This window comes from Plectropomus leopardus, chromosome 6 (genome assembly GCF_026936395.1).
Source record: "Plectropomus leopardus strain MGB_pleo_1.0 chromosome 6, ASM2693639v1, whole genome shotgun sequence".
NCBI lineage: Eukaryota > Metazoa > Chordata > Actinopteri > Perciformes > Serranidae > Plectropomus > Plectropomus leopardus.
The window spans coordinates 18,302,927-18,330,220 of NC_142181.1; the positions used below are offsets into that span (position 1 = coordinate 18,302,927).

General features: G+C 38.8%; 2 protein-coding genes across 3 annotated transcripts in view; one reads left to right on the top strand and one right to left on the bottom strand.

Annotated features, from left to right (window-relative positions):
• Positions 1-1,659: 1,659 nt before the first annotated feature.
• On the bottom strand, positions 1,660-5,910 carry rnf26 (ring finger protein 26). The gene has a single exon (XM_042486774.2). It carries the CDS (start codon positions 5,395-5,397, stop codon positions 4,054-4,056), a length of 1,344 nt encoding a protein of 447 aa, XP_042342708.2. The 5' UTR covers positions 5,398-5,910; the 3' UTR covers positions 1,660-4,053.
• A 14,595-nt stretch (positions 5,911-20,505) lies between these two features.
• mcamb (melanoma cell adhesion molecule b) overlaps positions 20,506-27,294 on the top strand; it is a 53,741-nt gene continuing 46,952 nt past the window's right edge. Inside the window, exon 1 of one of the 2 annotated variants that reach the window (XM_088078931.1) lies at positions 20,506-20,808. In XM_088078931.1, the coding sequence (XP_087935057.1) occupies positions 20,745-20,808 (64 nt within the window). In that variant the 5' untranslated portion in view covers positions 20,506-20,744. The remainder of the gene's footprint in view (positions 20,809-27,294) is intronic. The other variant, XM_042486628.2, reaches the window with a different exon arrangement.

Genomic DNA, 27,294 nt, shown 5'->3' on the forward strand with positions numbered 1-27,294 from the left:
TTTTTTGTGCTCCTAAAGACATTTTTTAAAAAACAAAACATTATTCATATTTTTCCTAAAGGTCCTGTGTGTACAGGGTTTGTACAAAGTGGCTGAGGTGCTTGAATTTGGCATTCTGAAATTTAGGTATTGGAATACCTTAAACATGAGACATTTTTAATATATATAAAATTTTATTTCATTTAATTTTGAAATTTTAATATAAAATAAAATATAATTTATTATAATTGAAAGGAGAACAGAATGGTAAATTATTTTATGAAATGTATGACAAAAATGTATTAACCCTGTGGAATCTGAGCAAATTGACTCAGTTTCTTTCAAAAACATAGGAAGATGGCAAAAAACAACAAAAAACAAAGCAAGAAATTTGTAAAAGAAAAAAAAATTACAAGGAAATTAACAGGAAAAAAGCAAACAAATGACAAATAGGAAAAAGAAAAACAAATCAAACAAGGCAAACAAGACTTGGAAAAAGTGCTTAGAAATATAATAATTACTCAACAGATTTTTTCCCTGTTTTTTTGTTTCGTTTTTTCCCCTAGGCAGTTTTCACTTGATTTGATTGATTTGTCTTTTCTGGGCTTCTGTAGAACAACAAGGAGGACTCTGTGGAAGAGGACCTGCTCCGAATGTGGTTATAAAAAGCTCATTCAAGGTAATTAAAACACAATTCTTATTTTCATGTGACCGTAAACGAATGAAAACAGTTAAGAATATTTACATTCCATTTCTGTTAGTTGATGCCTCTAGATGCTACACACTTGACCTTTGAATCAGTAGAGCTACTTATATCTTTCAGACGTGAAGGAAGTACTTCGATTCTTTACTTTATTATTATAATAATATTATATTATATTATATTATATTATATTATTATAATAATAAATAAAATAATATATATTATTTAGTACTGATAATGCAGAATGGACAATGGAGCTGATTTTAATTACTTTGCATTGCTGGGTAATTTAATCTTTAATTATACGCAGTTTTACTAGTTGATTTGTTTTTGTTTTGTATGAATAATAACCTGTAAAGTAACTAAAATTATCAAATAAATGTAAAGGGGTAAAAAGTAAGATATCTGCCTCTGAGATGTAGAGTAGAAATATAAAGTAGCATTAATTAAAAAATAATCAAGTAAAGTAAAAGTAAAAATTGAAAATACTGAACTTAAGTATAATACTTGAGCAAATGTATCTTACCATTCGGCCCAGGGGTCAAAATACCCATGTTTTTTTAATCATTGACCAACCCCACTGATCTTAGAGTTTTGTTGTAAATGAATAGAGTTGAAATAATTGATTGACCAAAAAACAAACTGACAAGTACTTTTAAAGCCCAATCATCCAAGTTTCAAGGTTTCAAGGTAGCTTCAGCTTTGAAAATAAAGATATTGTCTCGAGTTCTTACTCTGCTATGATAGCAATCTCTTCTTTTTTTGCTATTTGCTGACATTGTTTAGACTAAATGATTAATTAATCAATCAAGAAGATACGCTGTAGATTAATTGATAATGAAAATAATAGTTAGTTGCCACCCTAATAAATTTACTTCAGTATTCGATGTCCTGTGTGTCCTCATAGTGTGAGAGTTCAGCTGTGATGACATGTACATGGATTATTATGTGTTGGACAAATGAAGTTTACAAGAGAAAGTTTCAGTTGTTTTTTTTATTATGAACAGAAGACTTGCCAGTTATGTGACAGCCATAATTTTAGAGAAAAATACACAAGCTACATTCATTTCTTTAAACCACATTGTCCCAAATTGACTGTGTCAAACAAACTGGAGGTAACAACAGATGATAGTCATATGAGCTGTTTTCAGTCCACTGCAATCTGAAGTTAGGAATGCCATTTGACGTTTTAGGATAACCTTAGAGGAGTCGTCAATAATGACAACAGCCTGGTCTCTAGATTTCATATCAAACACTGACTTTCACACCACGTTCGTTGATGATATCTGTTCATGTAGTGGGGGACAAAATAATGTCAGTAATTTGCATAACATAGCTCCAAACAGCTATACGATTAATTTTAAGAGAAAAAAAGGGAAAAGACAGATTTAACCCCAAACCACCCACCGTTAATATTAAAATATTAAGTGGGGTCACAACTATGCCCTGTAATTTTAAACACCGATCAATACCAACACCTCAGCTTCGACAGCGACAAACAAGAAACAAAAGCAAGATTAAATTGTAAGGCCTTATCAGTTTATGGTCCTTTTATACAACAGAAATCTGTTTTATTACAATGACAAAGGAAAGGGAAAACCTTTTATGGATTATGTGTTGGTACTGACTGTAATGTGCCTCTGATGGAAGACTGGCCCCATAAATAGAACAAATAAATGGAATAAAGCTGTATTTTATCAGCCTCTGACTGGAAAATGACACTTTCCTTGAATACAGAAAATCTCCTTTGCGTGGCTCTGTGAGAAGTGGTCATCATTTACAGAACATTTAAATGCAAAAAGCTTTTCACAACAGAACAGAAAGGTCACGGTGTTGCTTTGAATATACTGTCACAGCATCCGTACGTACAGCATGTGTGGAATCATTTTGTTATCTCATGCAAGAAAGCACAGTGTTATTTCTTCACAGCTTGACCCACTGAAAGCACAACATTTTAAGACATGAGCGGTGGTCAACATTTTGGCATCAGGGAGGGCACTGGCAGGTTGCCATGGCTACAAGACCTGAGACTCAACGTGGCAATACTGGAATATTCTAGACAGGTGCATCTTAGTGCCAAAACACACTGCAGCTGTGTCCCAAATCCATACTACTCACACATGACAAAATAAAGTCAAATATGCATACAAAAAAAACACTCCTGCTTTCTGAGTGTGCTGCACTCTTGATGGACGCTATTCTCCCACAATGCAATTTGCACAGAGAGCTGCAGGAGCTGTTGAAAGCTGACAAAAATGCGAATGGTAGTGAAACCATGATTATTTGGTGATGACATTTTAGTGTTGAAACAGTTAAGTTTGTCTACTAACTGCAGAAACAGTATACCAGGGTTCCTGAAGCTTAAGGCAAGTTAGATTTAAGACTTTTTTATGCCACTTGGAATGAGGTTTAAGACTAATTTTAGGATGACCAAAACTGAAGATGGATAATATTATTTTGGCAAATGTTTATTTTAACATAAAACATGAAGTTTTATTGTCTAGTGAAAATTTTAAATTATGTCAAATGTTGAAATAGAAAAAAACTGGAACACATGGAAGATAATGAACATATTATATTATCGTAAAATTATCTATTTGGTTTACATTCAGCAGTGGGAAATATCTGGTATTTCTGGCCAGTTGTCTTGGTGATTCTGTGTTTCTCTCTCTGCATGTGAGATTCCGCTGCTCGGATTCCCATCATGACAACTTTAAGAGGAGGAATTTATTGAATTATTTAACAAAAGGTAAATAACATAATGTTGTTGAGAAAGAAAGATTCATAAAATCCTATTGTTCATGTTTTAGACTTTGAAAGATTAATTTAAGCCATTTTTAGATGAATGAATTCGATGCCTTTTCAGGTTCTGCAGGAACGCCGTTATACAGTTAGTATGCTGTATGGACTTGGGACACAATATGTTTTCTTTAGCATTTCTTTACTAAATTGTTGTCAAAAAGCAAACCAATCTGAAAACAAGCTTTACAAATCTGATGATATTCTCTATTTTTGATTATCAATAAATTCTCCAAATCCTACTAAATCCAGAGCCCAAAGTGAATTGACCTCAGAGATAAGTTTGGTTTGTTCGTTCAACATTTGTGACCTGTTTTTAAAGATTTACACTGTCACTGTGAAAATCAACAGGCCACTGACAGGGTAGATGAGCAGTACGACTAAAATTAGTTTAGTAGTTTTGGTCTTGTTGCGGGATTTGTTGACAGCATGAAAATGTAGAATATTATCAGACTTATCTCTTAACACAAGCTAGTAAAAACACAAGTCGTGAATAATTTCAGTGGTGGTAAAACTTAAAGCGTGGATACTGACAGGCTCGTCAAAAGCCACAGATCCACTCTGTTGCTCCCTCATAGATACACGTCCATCGTGTTGAGGATCATGTGCCGACAGAGCGGGCAGTTCTGTTGGTATATGGGCTGCCTCAACAGGATGTTCGTACAGTCTCTACACAAGCAGAGGTGCCTGCACGGCAGCAGCACCACCGTCTTGGTACAGTCCTGACAGATCACACACTTCTTCCTCTCCTCCTGCTCCTTCAGTAGGTTCAGCAGATTCTCTGCAGGTAGGGGTTTACTGTCTTTGCCTGAAGACAACTGCTTCTTTAGTGGTCTGTCTGTGCTTGAGGAGGGGAAAACTAAATCCAGCAGCTCCTGGTGGACTCCATCTCCCGCTCTTCCATCTGGTGGGTCCCGCCTCTCCTCTCCGGGGTCGCCATCGCCGCGTACTCTGTTGTCCCTGTTGAGCTGTGTCCTCAGAAACACACTTAGCTGGCTGCTGAGTCGAGTCAGCTGCTGCCAGAGTCCTCTCTCCAGCAGGTAGAGGTGACGGAGTACTCTTTGCAGGTGCTGCATGGCACCGCGTATGACATGTGGGGAGCTCTGCAAGGCTGAAGCGAAGCGGTGGAGAGCTAGATAAAGTCTGTGCAAGGCAGGAAAGGAGTTGATGTAATCCACAATTTGCACAGCAGCCTGTCGGGTAAGCTCTGGATTCAGGTAGGCAGTGGTAGCTAGCGCAATAGTAACAGTGAGCAAGAGACCGTAGATGTTCAGTATAAAAATGCTGATAAACATATGAACCAGCGACACCAGGAAGTCCAAAATCAGCTTACAGGGTGACCACAGGAAAGCCGATGTCCCAGCCAGGGTGCTGTAAAGAAAAGTGAAGGAGGTCAGCGTGAACTCCAGCACTTTCTGCAGCGGGCTGGAGACCGTCTGCCACAAACTGACCACCTCAGAGTACATGTTCTGGGTGGCAATGAGTGCAAAGTTGACCACGGTGTTGGTGAAATAGACCACCAGGCTTACGGCGATGCTACAGCCCTCCAGCAGCGACAGCAGACCTCGACACAGGTGCTCCTTCCCACGGAGCAGGACGTGCATGGACAGGTACCCCACCATCTTCAGACTCTCCAGCAGCCCCTCCAGAGCCAGCACCAGGCTCCCCAACATGGTGACGGTACCTTGGGCTGCGTTTGACGTCGCCTCTGCCATGGACATCAAGCAAAACAAGGTTAAGTTTCCCAGCTGCACCAGTGAGTAGAGGAGGAGGGTGGGCAGGCTGGTTATAAAGGTGATAACCGCCAGGATGGTCCGCACTACGGTGTGGACGATGAGGAAATTCAGGTCCAGCAGTAAGCACACGGCGTCCAGGCATTTTCCCACAGTGGAGATGACAAAGTTCACCAGACCCATGGTAATGTGTCCTTCACTCTTTGTTTACCTCTCAGGTTGTCTCCACAGCAAAGTCCATGTCTTGTTTATTTGTTCACGGCAAGTCTGTACTGAGACGTTAGCGACCGTTTCATCGTGTTCAGACCGTCACTTTGTCCTTTGTGCCAGGCGTAACAGTAAATAACTCCCCGTTCCGACAAAACGTCGATAAAATCGCTTTTCATATTTCCCTTCGTATTCAGCTGAAACGACGAGCTAACATAATAAACACACGCGCTGCAGAGGCGGATGTTTAGTTTCAAACGAGAGGAAGACACTTCCGTTTATTTTCCAGGTTTCGTTTTGGCTCTCCGTTCAAAAACCTGGTCCCGGAGCAGTTTACTTACGTTAAACGGTCACTTTGGGAAATACATAATCTGTAAAAGTGGTAGGCTAAATCAAGAGAGACGGAAAAATGATCACACAAATATCTTCGACGTGTTTACAAGCGTTACAGTGGCCGCCATATTTGTTTTGGTCACGGCAGCTGACTTCTCCACTTCCTTCCGGTGAGAGTGCCCCAACGTCACAGAAATGTTAAAGAATGTTTTATAAATTATAAACATGAAATAAAATGTAATGAAGAATAAAATCATGTATATAACAAAATATACATTATTTTCTGTAATCGGCTATATATATTTAAAAAACCATAACATTAACTTCTAAAATTACAATTATAGAAATCTATCATAAATAAATCGCCTTTTCAGTTTCTTCAGTTTTTATGAAAGAGCAGAAATATATCGAAGCCTATTATTTTAATCAATTTGCTGGCAAAATACCATATTTCAATCAAAATGTACCAATTCAAATCCTTAATTTATTTTAGTTTTTTGTGTCACTGTCAGAAATACAGAAAAAACAAACAAACAACAAAAACACATTTCTTACTCTGAATTTTATTGACACCAAAAAGGAACATACAAGAATGACTTGATACACCAGTCCTGATTTTTAATAGTGACATGTTATGTGTACTTTTGCTGTATATTTGTCCCGGAGCCAGATTTTGGATGTTTATCCCTGCTCAATTTTGAATTTGATATTCATCTAAGATTGACTTCAGATACAAATGACACATAAATAAAATATTGAAATATATCATATGTTTTAAGGAACTGTTCCTTGGTGTTATTGTTATTATCGCCATACAGTACAAGATGTAAATTCAGGGAGGTTTTTTTAATTTGTACTCTTGGTGACAAAACAGCAAAAGTCATGTGACAGGAGAGGAAATGGCTGGAGGACAATTAGTTCCATGGAGGAAAGAATAGGAAAAAAATCAAGGTCAATTTTTGTTAAATCAAGAAATGTTGATTGTCATTTAATATGTTTTTCTAATTATTTGTTAGATTTTACAGTTTACAGACCAATATGGGCTATAGTTGAAGAATGACCCTAATATTACTCATTAATGCAATTAAATAGTAGGCTGTATTTACACAGTCCCCTCTTTAGTTTTAATAAGAAAGATATTAAAACAACTCAAACAAGGTTTGAAAGACCCCCTGGTCTTTGTTGTTGTCAGTGACTTGTTTTTCTGAGTAAAGAATTATTATGATCATAAATGATTATGATCATAAAAAGGGCTGAACTGTTTAAGGTCCATGTGTAGGATGTAGAGGGTATATTGGTAGAAATGGAATACAATAAAACATATATAAAATATGTTTCTGTATTGTATAATCACTGTAATATAAAAATGGCTGTGTTGTCGTTAACTCAAAATGAGCCGTTTATATCTGAATATGGAGCGGGCTGTCTTCTGCGGAGGCAGTCATGATGTTTCTACAAAAGCCCAGAATGGACAAACTAAACACTGGCTCTAGAGAGGGCCATATGCATTTTTGTGCCAGCCACAGTAGTTCTCCCACATGCTTGGAAAACAGCATAAGTTTCGGTTGGCTGCAATTTGCATTGTCAGCCACTAGATGTTGCTAAAGAAAGATTAGAATAGACCCTTTAAGTTATGTTGGGTTCATATAAGCTCACTCTTTACGTCTTTGTTTTTTTTGGATCTTATATACAAATTTTTGCTCCCCCCAAAAGTGAATTCAAAATAAGGAAAAACTTCTATTAAACTCTTTCTCTCCATCTATCACTCTGTATTTGTGAGTGTGTGTGTGTGTGTGTGTGTGTGTAAGAGAGAGAGAGATGTGAAAGTGATTGCAGTAAGTTTTCATGATTGTGATCGTTAATGCCGTAGTTTTCCAATTTCCCAAACTCGTTCCATGTACATTAACACTGTCACTTGTTGAGCCATACTCTCCCATTACCTCAGCCACTTTAGTGACAAAGAAACACAAAAAGCTCTGCAATCCTGAACAATATCAACAGTATTTCCTTCCTTGCCTTGTGCCTCATCCTCCCCATCTGAGCTGCTCAACACTGGCGAAGGGAAACTCCGTCTGATACGATCATGGGAAATCCTGTCCCGAACCTTTGGACACTTGACAAACAGCATTTGTTTAAGCATTTAATGATACAACAGGGATACATAGGAGCAGTGCAAGAAGCTATAAAAGGTCTTGTGCACTACTTTGTCTCTGGCAGAGAGCTTCTAGACCTGCTCCTTTTATGGTATAACCTTCCCTGTGATGCTTTAGCAGGAGAGTCGTCAGCTTCCTTTGTTTGTGTTCTGGTCAACCAAATCCTTCCTCCTAATAACGAGAGGTTACAAAAGGCTTGCTTTCAACTGAAACCTCCTGCAACTCCCTTTGAGTGTCTTGAATGCACAACTATGTGTCTGCTCAAGAGTTTCTGTATTAGACTCAGGAGAGATCAGTTTAGAGGTATCCGAATTCATTGACATCCGCCTCTCGCAAAGATGATGGAGGCTATTTAGCAGAACCAAGATAACTTGTTACTTTTAACTGTTTTTGCACAAAACATTCACAGCTGCCTAAAAAGCGTGCATTCTCCAGATTTCTCAGCAGCCTTGATGTTGCATTTACATTCACTTAGTCAGTAGAAGTAGCAAACCCAGCAATCTGAGAGCTCCACTCCTGCTGAGACAAAGACATCTGCTGTCAATTAATCACAAGCCTTGAAATGTATCTTTCCCTTCGACCTGGAAATTGTCTCTTTAAAAATGTTTACTGAATAAGTTAAAGGATCTCAAAAATAAAGGGCGGGAAAAAACTCCTACATGGGAAACAAGAGAAGATGGCACAGGATGAAACACAGACAGCAAGACAACCGGCCTCTTGACGTGTTTCCTACAAGGAGCCGAGGGCCCGTGACTGATTTACAGCAATTGGGCGTCTCACCCGCTGGGTCATTTCCACCTTTTAAAGAAATGTGAGCAACTGACCCGCCATTCCACCTCTTTGTCTGCTCGTCCACGCCCCGATAAACAACTCTTAACTGCTCAGTGTCGGCCACATGGGAAATCAAATAAGGAGTGTAGCCTCACAGCCATTTGTATTGAGTAGCTCTAATGTGGAGTTAAATATTTTCTATGAAGTAATAAAAAAATAGAATAGCAAGGACCACCTGCAATGTTTCAAACTCTCTTTTTGTTTTAGAGAACAACTGGTTTGTGATCATAAAGGTCATTTATCTGATTTTTAAAAGATTGACTCAAAACCAGATGCCTGATCTTCTGCAAACACCTGGGTTATGTTAAATAGAACAATAAATTTTAATGACATTTTGGCGTGTTTGCCAGACTCCTGGAAGTTACTAGTCCCGATGAAGAAATACAGAAAAAAATACGTGAAACAGTGAAACTATTTTTTTTCTTCCTGGTTTTACCAGTTTTAATCACCTGGTAATCAGACAAAAAGAAAACGAGCACACGCTAGCATTAGCACATTATTTTCACTGGTTTAAATCACCTTATTTTATAAAGGAGACCTCTGTGGGTAATTTGGCTCCTGTTAAAACCCTCCTCAATGTCTGGATCCATAAAAAAGTGCAGGTATTTGTTATCAAAGAAAATAAATAGGTTAGTACATACCAGCAGGTTTTGATGCAGTGAAACTGTTTTCTTCAGTGTTTTTACCTGTCGTAATAGAATAATAATTAATAGAACAAGATGTTTTTAAATGGTTTGTCAAACTCTACCACACACAAGACAGTTTGCCCACTGTCCATTATGACCTAACTATTTTGCAGAGACTCGTCTCCCCACGATCTTGATAAGTTGTCATCGTGGCCATGACTTTGGGCTTTGTGTTTTGTTCCCAGACTTTGCGGTTCATTTTGGGAGTTCAGATCATCTGATTCAGTGATGCCTTTGGCTGCTAGCCAGTATATCGGACTCACATAAATTTACATTCAGAGTACATCTGTGTGTGTGTGTGTGTGTGTGTGTGTGTGTGTGTGTGTGTGTGTGTGTGTGTGTGTGTGTGTGTGTGTGTGCACACGCACGTGTGTGTTTTAGAAAGATGACGGGGTAGGCGGGCAGACCAGTAGCTTCTCTGGGAAAACACAAACTCTAAACAGTAGAAATCACTAGAGTGCAGACTGGTTCGAGACCCGGAGCAGGACCCTAAATTCCTCAGAAACCCTCCGCCTCAAACCCGCTGCCTCCACTACACAGTGAGCAGGCGAGAGAGGGGGTGATAGACGACTGACAAAAAAGGTGAGGAAATGAGAAGCAGGATAAAAGACTCATTTCAGATTTACTGATGTGACTCAGAGATATAAGAATGGGATGAGTAAGACTGCGGAGGTCACTCAGTAGGACATTCCCGTTCTTTGAGTTGTCTTCTCAGGACCTTGTCTGTGCATCTGCAGGATGTTCAAGAGTCTGCAGGCTGTAGTAGCAGTTTCCTGCTTCATGACTCATTATTTTGCATCTGTCCAAAAAAAAGGGAGGGGGTGGGGAGGTGTGTGTGTGTGTGTGTGTGTGTGTGTGGGGGGGAGAGCTCAATTACAATATTTTTTCCCCTCAATGACCAAAGCCATCGATTTTATCAATAAATTACTAACTTAGTTCATCTATCAGCCAAATAACCCCTAAACTTAAATTATTTCTAATATGGCTGCAACTGATGATTTTTAAAATTACAGATAAATCAGCCTGCTATTGTTTCAAATAATTGCTTTGCCATTTTACCTATAAAACATCAGAAAGTAGTGAAAAAATGTCACAATTTTACAATCACAATTTGCCCAAGGCCTGTCTTGTCTCGAAATTGCTTGTTTTTTTTCACTTGAAAGTCTGAAACCCTGAAAACATTGACCTAACTATCTTATTTGCCAAAATAAAAACACATTTTCTTATATGTCAGCAGCAGAAATCATCAAACATTTGGCATTTTAGTTTGAAAAAAATAAAAGAGACCAAAATAATTAATTAGTCATCAGAAATAGTTACATATTCATTTTCTTCATTCGTTTTTACTTTAACTATTTGACTAATCATTTATTAAGCTCTGGTATGAATGTGAGAAAAAAAATCTTAAAATGTGTGAAGCTATAACCATCAATGTTTGGTACTTCTTTTTAATTATGGAAAAATGATTCACTAACTCAGTCTTTATACCACTTGAAAAACTGAAAAATTATAAATCATCTTAAAAAATGTATGGTGATACATCCAGCATTGCATCATGACTTTATTATGTAAATGAGTTTCACAAAGCAAAGTAGATTATATCAAAGAGATGTGCAGGCTTCATTTTAAAGAATCACAACTCTTCACACTTCAAAAAATTACATCTAGTCAAGCTAATTGTGTCTTTAAAGTCACTTTTTCTTAAAACAGGTGAGAACATTTGTAATGCATATCATGAATTATTATTTTTTCACTTTGTTTAGAAAGTACAGTTGACTTTTAATTAATTTTAATTCAGTGGCCTGTCTTATTCCAACTGGATCATCAGAACAATGCTGGCAATGTGCATTTCTTCAAAAAACATGGATATTTTACATTTGTTCATTTCATATGGAGTGGATATTTAAGTTAACGCGAAAATTAAAGTCGAAATTGTCAGGTTTTCTATTGTGGCAATGCTGTGGTTAACATGAGGTCAGATTTACTCTTAAAAAACGCTTGGTTATAGAAACACATCGTGTTTTAAAACTCCCAGTTATGCCAACACAAAAATGGCTTGAACTGTCCCAGACTTTCATTTAAAAATTTTCGAACTATTATTTAACACCAGCTGTGTCCTGCTATCTGCTGTCCCCTCCTCTTTCTGATGAGAAACTCGGCTCATATACATGTAATCTGAACTATGTCATACATATGAAATGTATAAATGTAACATACTCATGAAAACTATTCATTTTTTTTTTGGAAACTGAACTTATTACTCACTGATAGATTTATTCCATTTGTTTAAAAAAAGAAGAGTTTTTTTTAGATTATAATTGTAGACAGAAGGGACTTTTTTCAGTGTAAATGGCTATTTAATCCTCATTTCTCTTCAGTTATAATTGCCCCAAGCAAAGATAACAAGTTGCATCACTAAACTGAAATAATAAGCCTTTTTAATTCTTCATCCTTTTCTCTTCTTCTTAATCTCAAACTCTTCTCAGGATGAAACACTGAAGAAACATGTCAGTGGGTGGATTTATCATGATGAATGCCCCTATTACATATAATCACCATGGAGAAGCAATGTTCAATTCCTGGCTCATGTAGTTATCAAAGTGTCTCTTTGTCACAGTCCCTGTTGTTGTGACGGAGTTTAGCAGAAATTCAAATTTCTCTCCCACTCTTCCCCTGAGCCCCCTCACCATACCAGTGCACAGCCGAAAGCCCCCCGTCCTCTGGAGCGACTCGGACAATAGCTGTCTCTCATGCTGGGTAGACTACCCCCCAAAACAACTTGCTCTTGGGTCTGGCCTCAGTGGCTTGGAAAGAATGACTTATTTTCCTCTCCTTCCTTCCTTCAGGCTTTCCTTAGCCCATGAGCATGGCGCTGTGAGCCCTGGTGAGAGAAACAGAAGTCATGTGTAATCATCAATCACAAAGGAATGGCATGACAGGAGTGCATGGTAAGGGTGTTCATGTGAGTGCATCAGGAGGAGATGTTTTAAAGGAGTCCAAGAGTTCAAGGGTAAAATCCAGTGTGAACACTCCCAGTAGAGCTAAAGGGAATTATCTGATGGACCAGAGGCTTATTCTTAGAAGAAATACTTGTTTATGAATGACACACTTTGTGTGCAAACACTTATTTTAAAGAAATTGTTTGGGAAATATGCTTATTCACTTTCTTGCCAAGAGTAAGATAAGAAGATGAATACCACTGTTTTTTCTGATTAGTTCAACGTAAAGACTGAAAGTGAAGGGAAATGGCTCTGCCTGAAGGTAAAATGAACCCCCCATAAAACTGCTCAATGATGTCAGTGAGCGGTGTCCATTATTTGTACACCGTGTATGCAATTTGTCACATCACTGGAAGGTCGATGAAAGTGGCTTATTCATCCAAAATGTCAATTTACTGCTCACTCTATAGCCTACCACATATAGGCATTAGTGACGAATGCTCCCAGCCAAGAAACAGTCCCATTTAAATTTTCTCATAAAACAGTTATTTTTTAACATATTTATTAGTGAGCTTTAGAGGTGCTGGTGGGTGGATTTTGTTTCTAATGCGCAGAGCCAGGCTAGCTGTTTGCACCTGTTTTCAGACTTTATGCCAAGCTAATTAGCTGGCTGTAGTTATTAAAAAGGTAACACAGTATATCATGTGACATGCTATGTACATTAATTTACTAACAAATATACTTATTTTAACCAAACACATATTTTTTCTGAACCTAAATAATGAGTTTTGTTGCCTAAACCTAAATAAGAGTTTCTGGTCCAACTGCAACCTTTTCACAAATTAGCCATGCGTTTCAAACTGTGTCCATTTTTCTTCATATATGACATATTTGTTGTTTAGATATGACCAAAGTGGGGGTGGTAATTCAGGAAATGCTCCTGAGAGTCTTACTTTAATGAAATAATATTTAATGATTTCATGTAGCAAATAAACCATGTGGTTGTTTGGGTTGGAGAACTTGTTGGGTTCATATATTATCTTAAGAATTATGCCCCTATCAGTGAGGTGAAGTTTAGGGAAAAAAATCATCATTGGGCATCGTCACACTACGTACTTAATGCCATGTTACATATGTAACCTTGAGTTAAGTACATAATATCGCATTATGTAGGTTACTTAAGCTCAAGCTCCATCGACGTAACTTGTCGATGTGAAGACTGAAGTGAAGTTAATTTACGGATTTTTGGTTTCACACAGGACACAAACAGCAGTCTTTTGGGTCAAAATCCTGTGTTTGTTTGACCCATGCTTATACCTTGACTGCCTCTATACACAGACTTTCTCACTCTTTATTCTATGTCACCTGACTCCCTCCTTTCCTCATATAAAAGGACAGTCTGCAGTGCATCAGGTGATCACAGCCTCCTGGCTCACAGTTACGTGGGTTATATTATAGTGCATCACTTTATGTAGGTTTCAATCTGAACAGTGAAAGGGAACCGCCTGTTTTATAAGTTACCCAGTATGCATGCAAGTGGGAAATAGGTTAGAGATTTTGTGAGGGATTAATTGGGTGTGTTTGGCAGTTGGAGGTTTTCCCCCATCAGCAGGTTGTGAAACATGCTCTGATATATTTTAGGGCTCTGCAATCCCTGGGAACTCTGTGGGGGAGGGGGAAGTTTCTTTTCCTGCTTCTATTTTCCTTTTTCAGTCTCATTCCCAAAACCATTGCCCCCTGATATTCCCAAACGCCCGGTCCAGGATGTATCATATTAAATAAAGGGTGAAAGGGGAACATTCCTGCAAATTGTCCTCAAGGAATTTTAAGAGGGCTGCTGAAAAAGATATTTCCCTAAATTGGATATTTTACCTTATAGACCCATTTATATTATGCTACGCCTGAGTCACACAGCAGCCTTGGAGATTCGATCATAATTCACTGACCTTGAGTGGCTGAACAATGTAGTTGTTTTGAGAACAGCTGGTACTCTGCTATCGCTACATACCATAAGGACTGTGCTGCACCACAGAGGAAATGAAAGCATTAACATTGGTTTACACCCTTGTTTACATTCGTAGGTTTCTTTTTAAAAGTGTGCACTGACAGGCCTCTGTTGTTTTCTGTGACGTACATGCTGTTTCTTTGATATGTGATGTAATCTACATAAAACCTATACTGCATATATCAAAGGAACCTCATTGAACTCATTGTGAGGGGATAAAACAATTGCAATGGCTGTGCTGGATCTGTGGCGGATCCAGCGATCCAGAGAGGATGTTGTGTTGATTTTCCTTCAACATTAGATCCAATTAATATTATTTCACAGCAGACAGAGAAATTGAGATGTTGGAATATCTTATCAGTATTGGCCTCATATTTCCATCAAAACAAAGCGACAGCGCTCGTATCTCCCCCAACAGACGCCTCTGATAGCTTTAGGATGGAAGGAAAAACAGAACACCAGTGATATCTGGTGAACAGAGGATGTTTCGAATAAAAGCACCCGCAGAAGCAGACACACTTTCTTCCTTCCTCTCTGTTTTATTTCTGCTGCTCACCTGCTTTGAACATTTGGACACAGCAAAAATAAAGAAGCACAAAGAGATCATGAGTGTAATGATAACAAAGGAGCAGGTCTACATTTTTGGGAAATATGTTGTATGGATATTACCTTAGCATGAAGACTAAAAACAGGCAAAACAACATGCCACAGAATTAGAATCTGTTTGTGATGGTGGGGGTGGGAGCAGCAACAGCTGATCACAGACAATCAGCTGTTGATGCTGTTGATGCTATCTGTCCAGTAGAAAACCCCAGTACTAAGTCCTAAAACCCAGAAAATAATTCGCTTTGTAGCACCTCCGGTTGCCTCGTCTCAAAGTCAACACGTTTTCTGAATGGGTTTTTGATCAGATGCTTCAAATAAGGTCTGTGGTTTACACAAGCTAAAGAGACTTTTTTGTTTTGTCTTGTTCTACGACATAAAATATGTTGGTAAATACCCCAGTCGTGAGCTTTAATGTGTCTTAAAAAAGGGGTTGCTGACAAGAAGCTAAATGAGACTACAAATGTCATCACATCAAGCCGTGCTGAACACGGCTTTCAGCCTCGTGGTAGTGGCAACACGTAGTGTAGTTCATGTATAGCCTGACATTAGCTTTTTACTTCTGGCAGCTGCATTTAGGCTTAAAAAATCCTGAAAGTGATGTTCATTTGTGAAGATTATTTTGCTGAACAAGACGTGTAATTATCACAAACATTTGTCTGCCACAGAGCTTATTTTCTGCAATAATCCAAAATCTAATAATAAAATCTCATAGGCTTTTTGACAAGGGGACAAATGTGATGTTTGCCTCCAAGTTAGCCTCAAAAAAAAAAAAAAAAAAAAAAGCGGCATCCCTGGGGCACTCTGTTAGCACGAGCTAACACAGTGAAACATGATCTCATCTCATTTTATCCTGCTTAGGCAGTAGCCCCACAGCAGCAGTTAAAATCTAATACCGAGCGGACTCTGTCGTTAGTTAATAACCGTTGTCAGCTGTGATGACAGCAGTTAACCCTGTCACTGTGTGTATGATTCTGTTCCAGGCAGAGAGCTCTGGTCCTGCTACAGCAGGCTCATGGTGAACAGAGAGAGTGGGGCGAATCAATACGCTGTGCACAGCTCTACAATTAAATAATTTTACCTGTTTAAAGTTTAAAAACTGGAGATAAACTTAAGAAATTAGAAAAAAAAAAGAGAAATTTGAGATTCGCTGAACTTGCATTAACTGTTGCGATCCCAACATTGTGAAATCCTGGAGGGACTGAATTATGGCGTCAACGTCTTTAATTCATTAAAATAAAAGTCCTCTGCTGCTATCATGTTTTCAGTGGAGTGCCATATGCACATATTCTCAATACTGAGTGGGGCGTGTGCTCCCTGAAAGCTACATCTATGGCTGGTCGGATCAGGGAAAAACACAACGTCATACAAACCACATCATTTCTTGTATAACCCATACCTAAGTGTGTGTTGTCATTATGAGAACAAGCTTGCTATTTTAAAATGTTGCTTTTTTTATGATTGTAGGAAACCTGAGCAAATGTAATATCTCCACTCATGTCCTATGGGTTTTTTGGCAGGCTGTGGATCAGACTGCAATTCTCATTTACTTCAGACAGAAGCAGTCAGTGCTTTTTTTATTGCCTTGACTAAAATCTTGCCTTATAAACCCCAGCCTTCTCTACCTCACACAGAGGGCTTTTCACATTCAAAATGCAAAAGCCTGGCTGAGAAATACACAAAAAAATCCCCTGAAGCTTTCTCACAGCCTCTTTATTTGTGTGACACAAAATAAAAATAAATAACATCACATCTATAAAAAAAAAAAAAAACACAGCCTGAAATAGAGCTGTAAAATTTCTGAGAACAGAGTAATCCCAATTTTGTGATAAACACAAAGATAATATTCTTGAAATATGATAATGGCCAAATACCCTGATCTAACTAGAATTAAATAAAGTATATTAAGTGGCCATTCTGTGCTCGTCTTTTCTGGGCATTTAAACCTTCAATAATGTGAAAAAGGCTGAAACAAAACCAACTACTCCATCCTTCTGGGAAACTTTCTCCTCCTGTTCGGACATTCACTGTCCAGCTGTTTGTGCAGAAACAGACTCACCTCCGCTGCAGACCCTTTGTTTGCTGTAAGTTCAGTATCACTGCCCGCTCCTTCCTATGTGGCTCTGAGACGATGAACTTGGCAGGCGCAGATGGCAGACGCTGGCGTTTTCCAGCAGTGAAGGTTACAGAGATCAGTGTACATGACACGTCCCACCATTCTTTGAACTATATCCAGCTGCACAGACTTTGATAGTTCACACGGGATCAAATAATACTGACATGAGACGATTGTTGTAACTGTACAGACAGTTTGAAGTTTTATCACTGTCTGTGCAAAGTTTGGGGAAGTGTTGGATTGTTTGTTACACACACAATAATCAGGCAGTCATGGCCAAACAAGTATTAAGGGTAGTATTTTTACGTCCAACAACCCTCAAAGATATATGAGCGCTGTTCATTGACATTTTAAAATGACAATTTTATTGTTTGCAGTGTCTTTGGGATTTGTGTCTGTTTAAATATTCTCTGTTTCTGGTTGTATCCTCAGTTTGGTGTAGCTTGATGATTTTAAAATATAGTATAATATTATTGCTATCCTGTCTTTTTAGACAAATTGAGCTCATCATAAGTGTTTATGTTTATGTCTGTGTTGCTGATAAATGATGAGAAACTGCATTACAGAAAAACTGAAGATAAATACATACATGTTGATTTTGGGGGGGAAGAAGGGGACACACCCCCCTCAATTTTATGAACATCCAAGTCCCAAGAGGACTTTTATTTTTACAAAATAAAGACATTTACACCATAATCGGATGCAGAAAAGGTGCACTTTCATGCATAAAGAATTAAGCCAGAATACAGGAAATTAAGTATTTTACGTTTAAAATTTTCTGGCAAAGGACCCCAAACCCTTCTTTTCATATGTGTAGCTCCCAAATTTAAATGGAACCTATGCCTTTGGATTTATGTGAGGCAATTTACAAACAGTGTCATTCATTACATACTTTATTTCCCATTGAACATATTTTGGTTACAACTCTAAATAACAAAATTAATTGGATCCTAAAAATGAATTTTAGTCAATACATCATCATGCGATTTCTTTACTCTCAAATACTGATACTGTATCAGCATCAACCATCTATAGCTATCATTAAGCCATTTGTTTGAATGACCTTTTCTCATCCACTATTTATCTGACTTAATCAATGAGAAACTTCTGTTTAAGTACTGTGCTACTAATATCTGACCAGAGTCAACATTTTGTGTCATTTTCCTGCAGCCCCCTGGTACTTTAGAGAATACGTTTTTCATTGCTTTCTTACAATTTTTCCAACACTGACATTCAAAACCGTTTTTACAGTTAAACCGTTTTACTTATCAGAGACTGGAGTCCTGCAGCCAAAGTGCAGGAGGTCAGCATCGAGTAAATGATATGCCGTCCTTCTGCAGGCACCATGTTTGTTTAGGGAGTCTGTCTGATTCAACTCCCTTATTATGTCCATATTAAGCCTCGCATGTAGCATGGAGAGGGAGTAATATTCAGGAGTTTTATGAGGGGCTGGATGTAGATAAAGATTTTCTTTATCTTAATAATTATTGATGGAGAACAAAATTCAGTTGAATGGTGTGAGTATTGTGTATTCTTAGTGTCGTGACGTGAGTGAGCTGATTTGTTCAGTATTTCTATTTAAAAAAAACATATACTCAGCGTTGGGCAAAAAGAAAACATACTTAGATTTTCTTGATTAAAAACTCCCATAATAACTCAAGAACGACCTTCCAACTTTGATTAAATTATGCTTCAAATGTATATGTACATTGCCCTTAATCAGCTCAGCCCTGCCACTTCATGCCAGTGAGTAAAGATAAGACAAAAACACACATCTCTCATGAAATAACCAAATATTTTACGAGATAATGGTATGTTCTTAGGACCTCATCACTCAAAATAAGACATCAATCAACTATCCACAATAGAAATGCATTTAACATGTGTATAAAAACTATCAGAACATGTCTGGGGATGTATTTATCTGCGGTGTCCTTCTCAGCTGTGCATGAAACGATCAAGTATTTTCTCTTTTCAGGCTGGTAATAAATGGGAAGCTAAAGATGCACTGCAGCTGCATCAGTTCATCGTGGAACAGGCTTAAGTTTTGTCCAGGATGGAGTTACGTTTACTCCTCCTCCTCCAGTCTCAGCTCTTCCTCTGAATCAAGTTATTCATATGTATATTTAATGGTGCTTATCGTTATGCATTTACATTTTTCTATATTTCTATTACATTCTGTTTGTTCATTGCAACCTCTGCCTATTGGACTATTATTGACTTGAGTCACATGATTTGCACTTGAGTCAGACCTAAGTCACAAATTTGATGACTTTAGAGTTGACATGACATAATTTAAAGACCTGCAACTCAAAATGGACTTTTATACCTGTGACTTGTTACTTCACTTGGACTTGAGCCTTTTGGCTTGAAAATACTTTATTGTCCCCAAGCCTAAATATTAAAATAGTGTGCCACAAATCAATTAATTGCCCTTCATCTCCTGATTCCACTAACATTATGCTATTCAGCCTCTGCAAGTCGACACTTATTTCTCCAGATGATCGACTTTATTTGTACCAATCTGCGGGCATCTAGTCAAGTTTCTGGAAATAAACCATGAAGAAAAAACATAAAGTTACTGAGTTGCTGTTAAAAACAAAAACAAACAAAAAAAACCCCAATACCTAAATATGGTTTAAATACGAAAACTATGGGTGGTCAACAAAAAACAAATTGCTGTATGTGTGGGTGTGGGTGTGGGTCGAAAAGTAAAGATGGTAATGTAACAACTTACAACAAACAAGTACAAATCTTAAAAAGCATTTGTGATTTTTGTAGATGTTATTTATTTGATGTTAAAATTACCTTTGGTAAAGAGCTCATTATGACTTGTTTAGAACTCAAAAGTCAAAGTTTAGGCCTTGCATGTCTTGACTAAGTACTTGAGTGCAAAGACTTGACATTTAGCCAACTTGTGATTTCAAAACAATGACTAGATCCCTCCCTTGCTGCCAACCACTTATTTATATCACCCCAAGATATTCAATGGCAATACCTGCACTTGATGTACATTTGACAATAAATAACTTTGAACAATATATCCTGTCTTATGTTGAACAATGCATGCATCCACTTAGTCCACAACACACCACTGCACACAACAGCCTTGGCATGTCCTGCCATGTAGTCCGTGATAAAAGCTGCCCCAATATGCAGAGACTATGGAGGGACAGCCACACCTTTCCACACCATATTTTAACGCCCACACAGAAACTCATGCTCAACTACTGTAGTTTACTGTATTTTACTCAAGACCTCCGCCCTCTTGCTGCCCTCACTCAAGTTCCTCCTTTTTTGCACACTGCAAAAAATATCCACCTCAATCATCCATTTAAACTTCGGCTCTGAGCTCCTGTTGGACGTTTTATTCAAATAAAGAAACCACAAAATAGCTGAGATCGAGTTGTTGCATGCAAATAATTTGTGGAGGGAAAATAACGCATTTTGGATGAAGAGTGCGCCTGAAAAAGTCGTACAGGCGGACACTTTTTACAGTGCACGACCTCCTGTCTGCCCCTCCTGCATCATCAGCCTCCTCGCGCTGCACCGCCGATCTTCTCTCTTCTGACTCCCATTCAGTTTTCCAGGAGGACCAGTCCCTGTCAGACTCCTTATACACCCAAACACGGACAGCTGCAGTGCCGACCAACAACCATGGCTGCACGGGACTCTGCCTCCCTGCTCGTCGGATTTCTGCTCCTCTTTCACACCTGGGGAGGTGAGTGCACGAGAAATGTTTGAGCGAGAAATGTTTGAGCCGTGCAGCGCGAGGGTTTGGACTGTTGCTGGTGGGACACATGATGAAACTATCTTTCTGTGGAGGTACAACACAGTCAGGCGCGTGTAAAACACCACATGACAGCAAATTTAGAAGAGTACTGTCCTAAGGGCAGAGTTTATGGAGTGAGATGTTTTTTAGCTCAAGAGTTGTTTTATCTTGCACGGGCACACTCTTTTGCAACCTAGCCAAACTTGGAGAAATGTGACATTTCACCATTTATGTGGGGTGCAGGAAAACGATCAAGAAAGTTTGGGGGTAAAGAGGTGATAGGTACACTTCTGCTAGCAGAGAAACCTAATCACCCTGCACCATGTAGGTGCAACTCCAGTGTGCATGGCTGTGATACCGAACAGTCCCCTCATGCTGATATTACTTTTCAGTAAACAAACTACCCAGTAAACCTTCAGCCACTGCAGCCCCATGTTGTATTTGCTACAACGATTTATCAAGTCTTCACAGAAAGTAGATTTTACAGTAAAGAGACTTCTATTAATCAAGAAGCGATAGCAAGGGCGTAGGTTTCCTTTTTTGTGGGTGGGGGGGACATGTGAAATGGTGTTTTGGGGTCCACATAATAACAAAAATACAAATTTGCATGCATGTTTGGTGTAAATATTCTTTATTTTTGTCAAAATACAAGTCCACAGCTATTTTCATGTATTTAATGCTTGGAATAAACTGTAGACTCTATAAAATAATGGACATAGCCACTGTGACATCACCCATAGGTTTGTGGACTGCTGTTTTGAAACCTTGATTTTGTCATTTTGGTCAATGCTTTTTTTGAGTCAGAAGTAGCAATATTTGGATGAGAGTGGAGCTGTGGAGGAGTGAAGGATGAATCTGATTCATAGAGGTGACGTGCAATATAAATAACTTTCGGCTTTAATAAAATGTAAATGAGTGAGTTAAAAAAAAAAATTACCCACCATACAGTTGACATGAATGTTGGAATTAGCTAGAGACCAAAACTTTCTTTTGTACTAGTGTGTAATCATGTTTATTTCTGCTGTAAACTTTGGCATTTTAACATGGGGTCAGGAGGAATGTAAACTCTTAACAGTGCAGAATACTGAAATGTTTGTGCTTCTTTGTTGTACATGTCTTGAATAAACAAGTCAGGATTGTTGGACACCTGTATTGTAAACGTAGAAGTAGCAGAGGTCCTTTGCTTTGACAAAATTAAAGACATTTACACAATAAATTGTAGCAGAAAAGGCAAAAATTGGTGCATACAAAAGTCACTAGAATGCAGGAAATTACATGTTTGACGCTCAAACTTTTCTTGTGGAGGACACCCCCCAAAATCCCCTGTTTATATGTTTCTGCCTCTATTACTAGAACCAAACCTATGCCCTTGCTACAAAAGATTCTTAATGAAATTATCATAACGCAACATCGTACTTTGCTAATTTCCATGGCAGCGTGTCACGGTTAGTTTGAATAGTTTTCTGCATGTATTTTTAGCCACTGGCATCCACAGAGGTCCAGTTGTAGTCGGGAGCACACAGTCTGCTTTCTGTCAGCTCTTGTCTGTGACAAAGTAGCTCAGTGCTGCCTGGGCAGCAAACTATGTTTCTATCACACAAAGAAACAGAGAGATCCAGCTCTCACTGCACAGGTTTACAGTGTGACGCCAAAGGAAATTAAAAGTTTCACTTTAACAGTTTATCATCTTGTTTATTGTTAATTGGACTGCTTCTTAAGTCAGTTGAGTGAGACTATAAAAAAAAGTTGGATGGCAGCCTGTGACATGCATGATGAGATGCAGATGTTTATTTTTAGAAGAGAGCATGTGAGTGTAGATTTATATGTGGTGGTATGTGGGTGTGAAGGGCGCGCTACCTCAGCTATCTACATTACACTTTCCTTTTAAAGAGCTTTAATTTTGTGTTGGTGGGCCTTTACTTGTTTGTTTAAACAAGACAGTTCCTCTGTGTGCGCCTGATTTCCTCCCTCTCCTGCCCTCCTCCTCTCCCCCATGTCTTTACCTTTCCTTATCCCTAATTGTCCTCGACCACATGAACCTTTATCCGCCTCGCTCCCATATTGTGCTGATCTCCTGTTTAAGTTTGGCCCGACCATTGACTGTGATCTCTTCCAACACTCTTTGCTCTTATCAAGTCCGCTTCCTGTGTTTCTCCTTCTCTGGTTTTCCTCAGGCCTTGTGCTGGTGCCCTTCACCTCCAATCCATATCTACCCTGACAGTCATTGTATTACATTTTGTATTATTTAAAGTATTTCACTGGCGGAAAGATAGTCTTTTCATAAATGTAGTCTGTCTCTTCAGTCGAAAGACTCAAGGAGGAGCTGTCGCATTTGCTTTTGCTTAAGATGTAGAAATCTTAGAATTATCTGAATGCGCTGCGCCAGACCGCTCCCACTGTAGGTGATGGAGTTTGGCTGTTTTGACACAGGAAACAATATGGCGTCTGGCTGTAATCAAACTATTCCAAATTACAGTTAAATGATATGATAATGTTTCTGAAAACATTTGAGATGGTACTTAAAAAAAAAAAATCGGCTGTGCTTATCAGTTCCTAAATCTGACATAAAAATTAATTAGTGCAAACAAAGGCTGTATGTATCTGCAAGGCCATTGTTTATCAGGCTACCTTCCAGGACCTTTTTTCATCTGCCAGGAGTCAGGGCCTGTTCCATCCCGCATCAACACAACAGCGAGCTGGAGAGCTCGTGTACATGACTAATGTGTTCCCAGGAGATTCCTGTTTTTCGCTATCCTCTTCCTGTGTCCTCCTGACATCACATTTCTTCCGTATTTCTCCCGATTTAGAGCCCTCGACCATGCGTGTAATCTCCATGGGCAAGTGGGTCACGTCCGCCCCAGTATACGAAAGAGGGAAATTTGACCACTCCCAAAAATTGTTACTGTATGTCTTGTGTCTTAATGAACATCCAAGATGCAGCAGCTGGTTAGAGAGTTAATACTGAAAATGCACAGATATAATTTTGCTTTTACGAAATGTGCCTAAATACAGACTCTTTGCCAGGTGTGTGTGCATTTGGATACAAGAGTGCGTCTCAGGCTGTGCTTTAGGTTAATTTGACTTTTTCAACCACAGTCAAAAACGAGTAGGCCTAAAAAAAACATGTTTTGCTGATCACACAGCTGATCGATAGATCACAGCAGACTGACAGCTTGGCTAGGCAGAGGCAGAAAAACAGTTTTTCCTCACAGCGCCACAGCATCTGAACAGTTAAATGTTTAGCGAGGGAAACTGTCTTCCTCAGACTTTGTTTTAGTCTCAGTTTTGTTCGGTCTTTAGATGGAATTCTTTATAAATAGGACGAGGCAGTGCTCTGTCTCTCATCCAGCTGCTCTCTGCTACTTTCATTATTATCAGGGGCGGATTTAGTGAGTTGGGGGCCTGGTGCCCCAGCCTAAATACTGTGCTTTGATTTCACCCATTCTCTAACTGGGAATAATGTTGGGCTGTAGAAGTTATGCTGTGTTCTACACCCTCAGTTTAACTTATATAGATTATATATGGGGTGGCACGGTGGCGTCGTGGTAGGCACTGTTGCCTCACAGCAAGCACTTTTGCGTCACAGCAAGACGGTCCCTGGTTCGAAACCCGGTTGGAACGGGGTTCGGTCCGGGCAGGGACCCTTCTGTGCAGAGTTTGCATGTTCTCTCCATGTCTGCATGGATTCTCTCCGGGGTCTCCAGCTTCCTCCCACACTCCAAAGACATGCAGCTCAGGTTGATTGGTGACTCTAAATTGCCCTTGGGTGTGACTGTGAGCATGTATGGTTGTCTGTCTATATGTGATATGTGTTGGCCCTGCGATAGTCTAGCGACCTGTCCAGGGTATACCCCGCCTTCCGCCTGATGACAGCTGGGATTGACTCCAGCCCCCCGTGACCCTTACGAGGACAAGCGATATATATATATATATATATATATATATATATATATATATATATATATATATATATATATATATATATATATATATGGGGGCTATTGGGTATCATATGGTAGGGGCTAATATCCAATGATGCATTTCAGAAGGTGGCGTTCTCTTTATCTCCTTTGCAGCTGAGTGTCATTCTTGAGGTTGATAATTGATCTGTAGAGTTGTTCACAGCTGATCAAATCAATAGATGAGAGGATGTATTTGCAGATTTTTGTAAGTGAGAGGCAATTTTAGGCCCAGCAAAGTGAACAGTTTTGATTCACTTTTTATGCGCCTGTTGTTCTGCTGCACGTCTCTGCCGCTACTGCCCTAAAAATAACCCAACAGTGTTTTAATACCACTCTTAATTAACAGTCCAGCTCCATTTAGACTATGGCAGCACACTGAAAAATGTAAACCAATGTTTGCAAACCCATGATGACATCCTCAAATTTCTGCAACACAGTTTACTAAGATAGAAGAGTAAAGAAACTACAAAATATTCAAATTTAAGAAGGTGAAATCAGAGAATTTTAACTTTTTTCCTTTACAAAATTACTTAAACTGAAAAATTGATTTTCAAGTAAGCCTGTGATAAATTGGATAGTTGACAACTAATTCATTAATCAATGCAGCTTTACTACAGACAAACTTTTTTTGTTAATCGACTAGCCAAATAATTGACCAGTCGTTTTGGCTTGATTTGGCTAATTGGCTAACTTCATGCCGCAATAGAAAAAAAGCTGTTGCAGTGACTTTGTGGCCTGTGTTTCTCCCCCCTCAAAATCTCTAGTATTTATCATCCCCAGCATTTGTTGGTTAACATCCACTCGGACGTGCTGGATCTGCAAAGATGCTCTGTTTTAATAAGTTCACATGCATGTGCACATGCAGCACGAATGAGTGTGATTGTGTCCATGCAAGAGCATCATCTCTTGCCCCTGATGACATCATAGGAAAGACTGACATGCTTTTGTACTGCGGTGACCCTCGGTAAGGATACTATTCACTTCCTGTGACATCAGCTAATCAAGCTGGGCCAAAGAGCAGCCACATTAGACCTTGCTCATTTAAAGGTCATCACTTTCTGCGGCTGGCGCGGCGTGCCTCGGTTTCATGTGCTCAAAACAACTGCTGCTCTTCAGAAGAAGTGAGCTGGTCATAGACAATAAATGCCCTTGTTTAATTTTGACCGCATCATGCAAAATTGAGGCCCAGTAATCTGGCAGATGATCAGCAGAGCGGAGCCAGTTTGAAATGGAAGTCCCTAAATTCAGACCTCTCTTCCGGCACTTCACAGTGGGGACTGTTCATTTCTATGCATATGAGCAAAAAATAAAGTTTGGAGGTTTTGGATCCTCTTGTATACCTAAATTTCTCCAATTGTGGGAAGTAATTAAAAATCTAAAACTCTTATTCATGGCAAGCAGGCTATAGCAGGATATATTTATAAGTTTCTGACATTATTACAATTTCTTCAATGAGTCTTCATAACCAGCTGAGAGAAATAATCACTGTGCCCCCTATCCTTGTGAGGATAAAGTTCGTCACAGACATGTGTTGTCTTATCTTTGTCCTGAAATTAAGCCTTGAGCTGTTCAAGCGCTCTGTTTATGTGTTCCCATGCAACAGACTCCTCAGGACACTGCACAGAAAAGGAGCAGTCCACCACTGTTTTTGGTCTGGGCCGTGACGGCCCAACATCAGTCTGGAGATGTCTAAAATTGTTTTGGTGAATTTACGGTTGTTAGGATTAGTGAAACATAATCCAGATCCCCAGTGAAACTTGGAAAGGAAACAGCACAAAGGCTAGAGAATATCAGTCTTGTGTCAATGAAAAGTACAGTGATTTTAATAGTAGGGACAACAGATCTGAAAACAGCAGGACGTCTCATGTATATAGCTGTACAATGTCTGACACAGAGGATTTAAGTCTCTTACCAAGGAATCAGACTGCTGGAAGTGTAGCATACAAAGCATGGTCCTTTTAAAGTAATAATAATAAGTTTTTATATAGCGCCTTTAAAGGCAGTGTTTACAAAGTACTTTGACAAGCAAAGCAAAAGCAGAAATGTGATACTAAAAAGTCAATACAAGAACAGAAAGTCAAACAGTCCTACTGAACACAAGTGAGACAAAACTAGGGTCAAGCCAGGATAAAATTTAAAACAGGAAGTCAAATAATGCAAGATGCAGGTTGCAAAATGTCAATATAAAATAGTACACAAAAAGACCAAATTCAAGAAAAGCTAAAAATAAAAAAATAAAATAAGAAGAATGAATAAAAATAAATACAACAATACAACAAGACAACATCAGCAAGTCTTTAAACATGGGTTGTAAGAAAGAATCACTGATTTTGACTTTAAAAGGCCAGAATAGGCCCACCTGAGGATCTGAGGCTGCAAACTGGCTCAATATTTCTGTCATGTAGCTTGGGGCAACACCCAAAGGATTTAAAAATGATCAGTAAAATCTTAAAATCACTTCTTAAATGAAAAG

Excerpts from the sequence above, each read along its gene's own strand:
- rnf26 (XM_042486774.2), bottom strand. The coding sequence starts at position 5,397 with ATGGGTCTGGTGAACTTTGTCATCTCCACTGTGGGAAAATGCCTGGAC.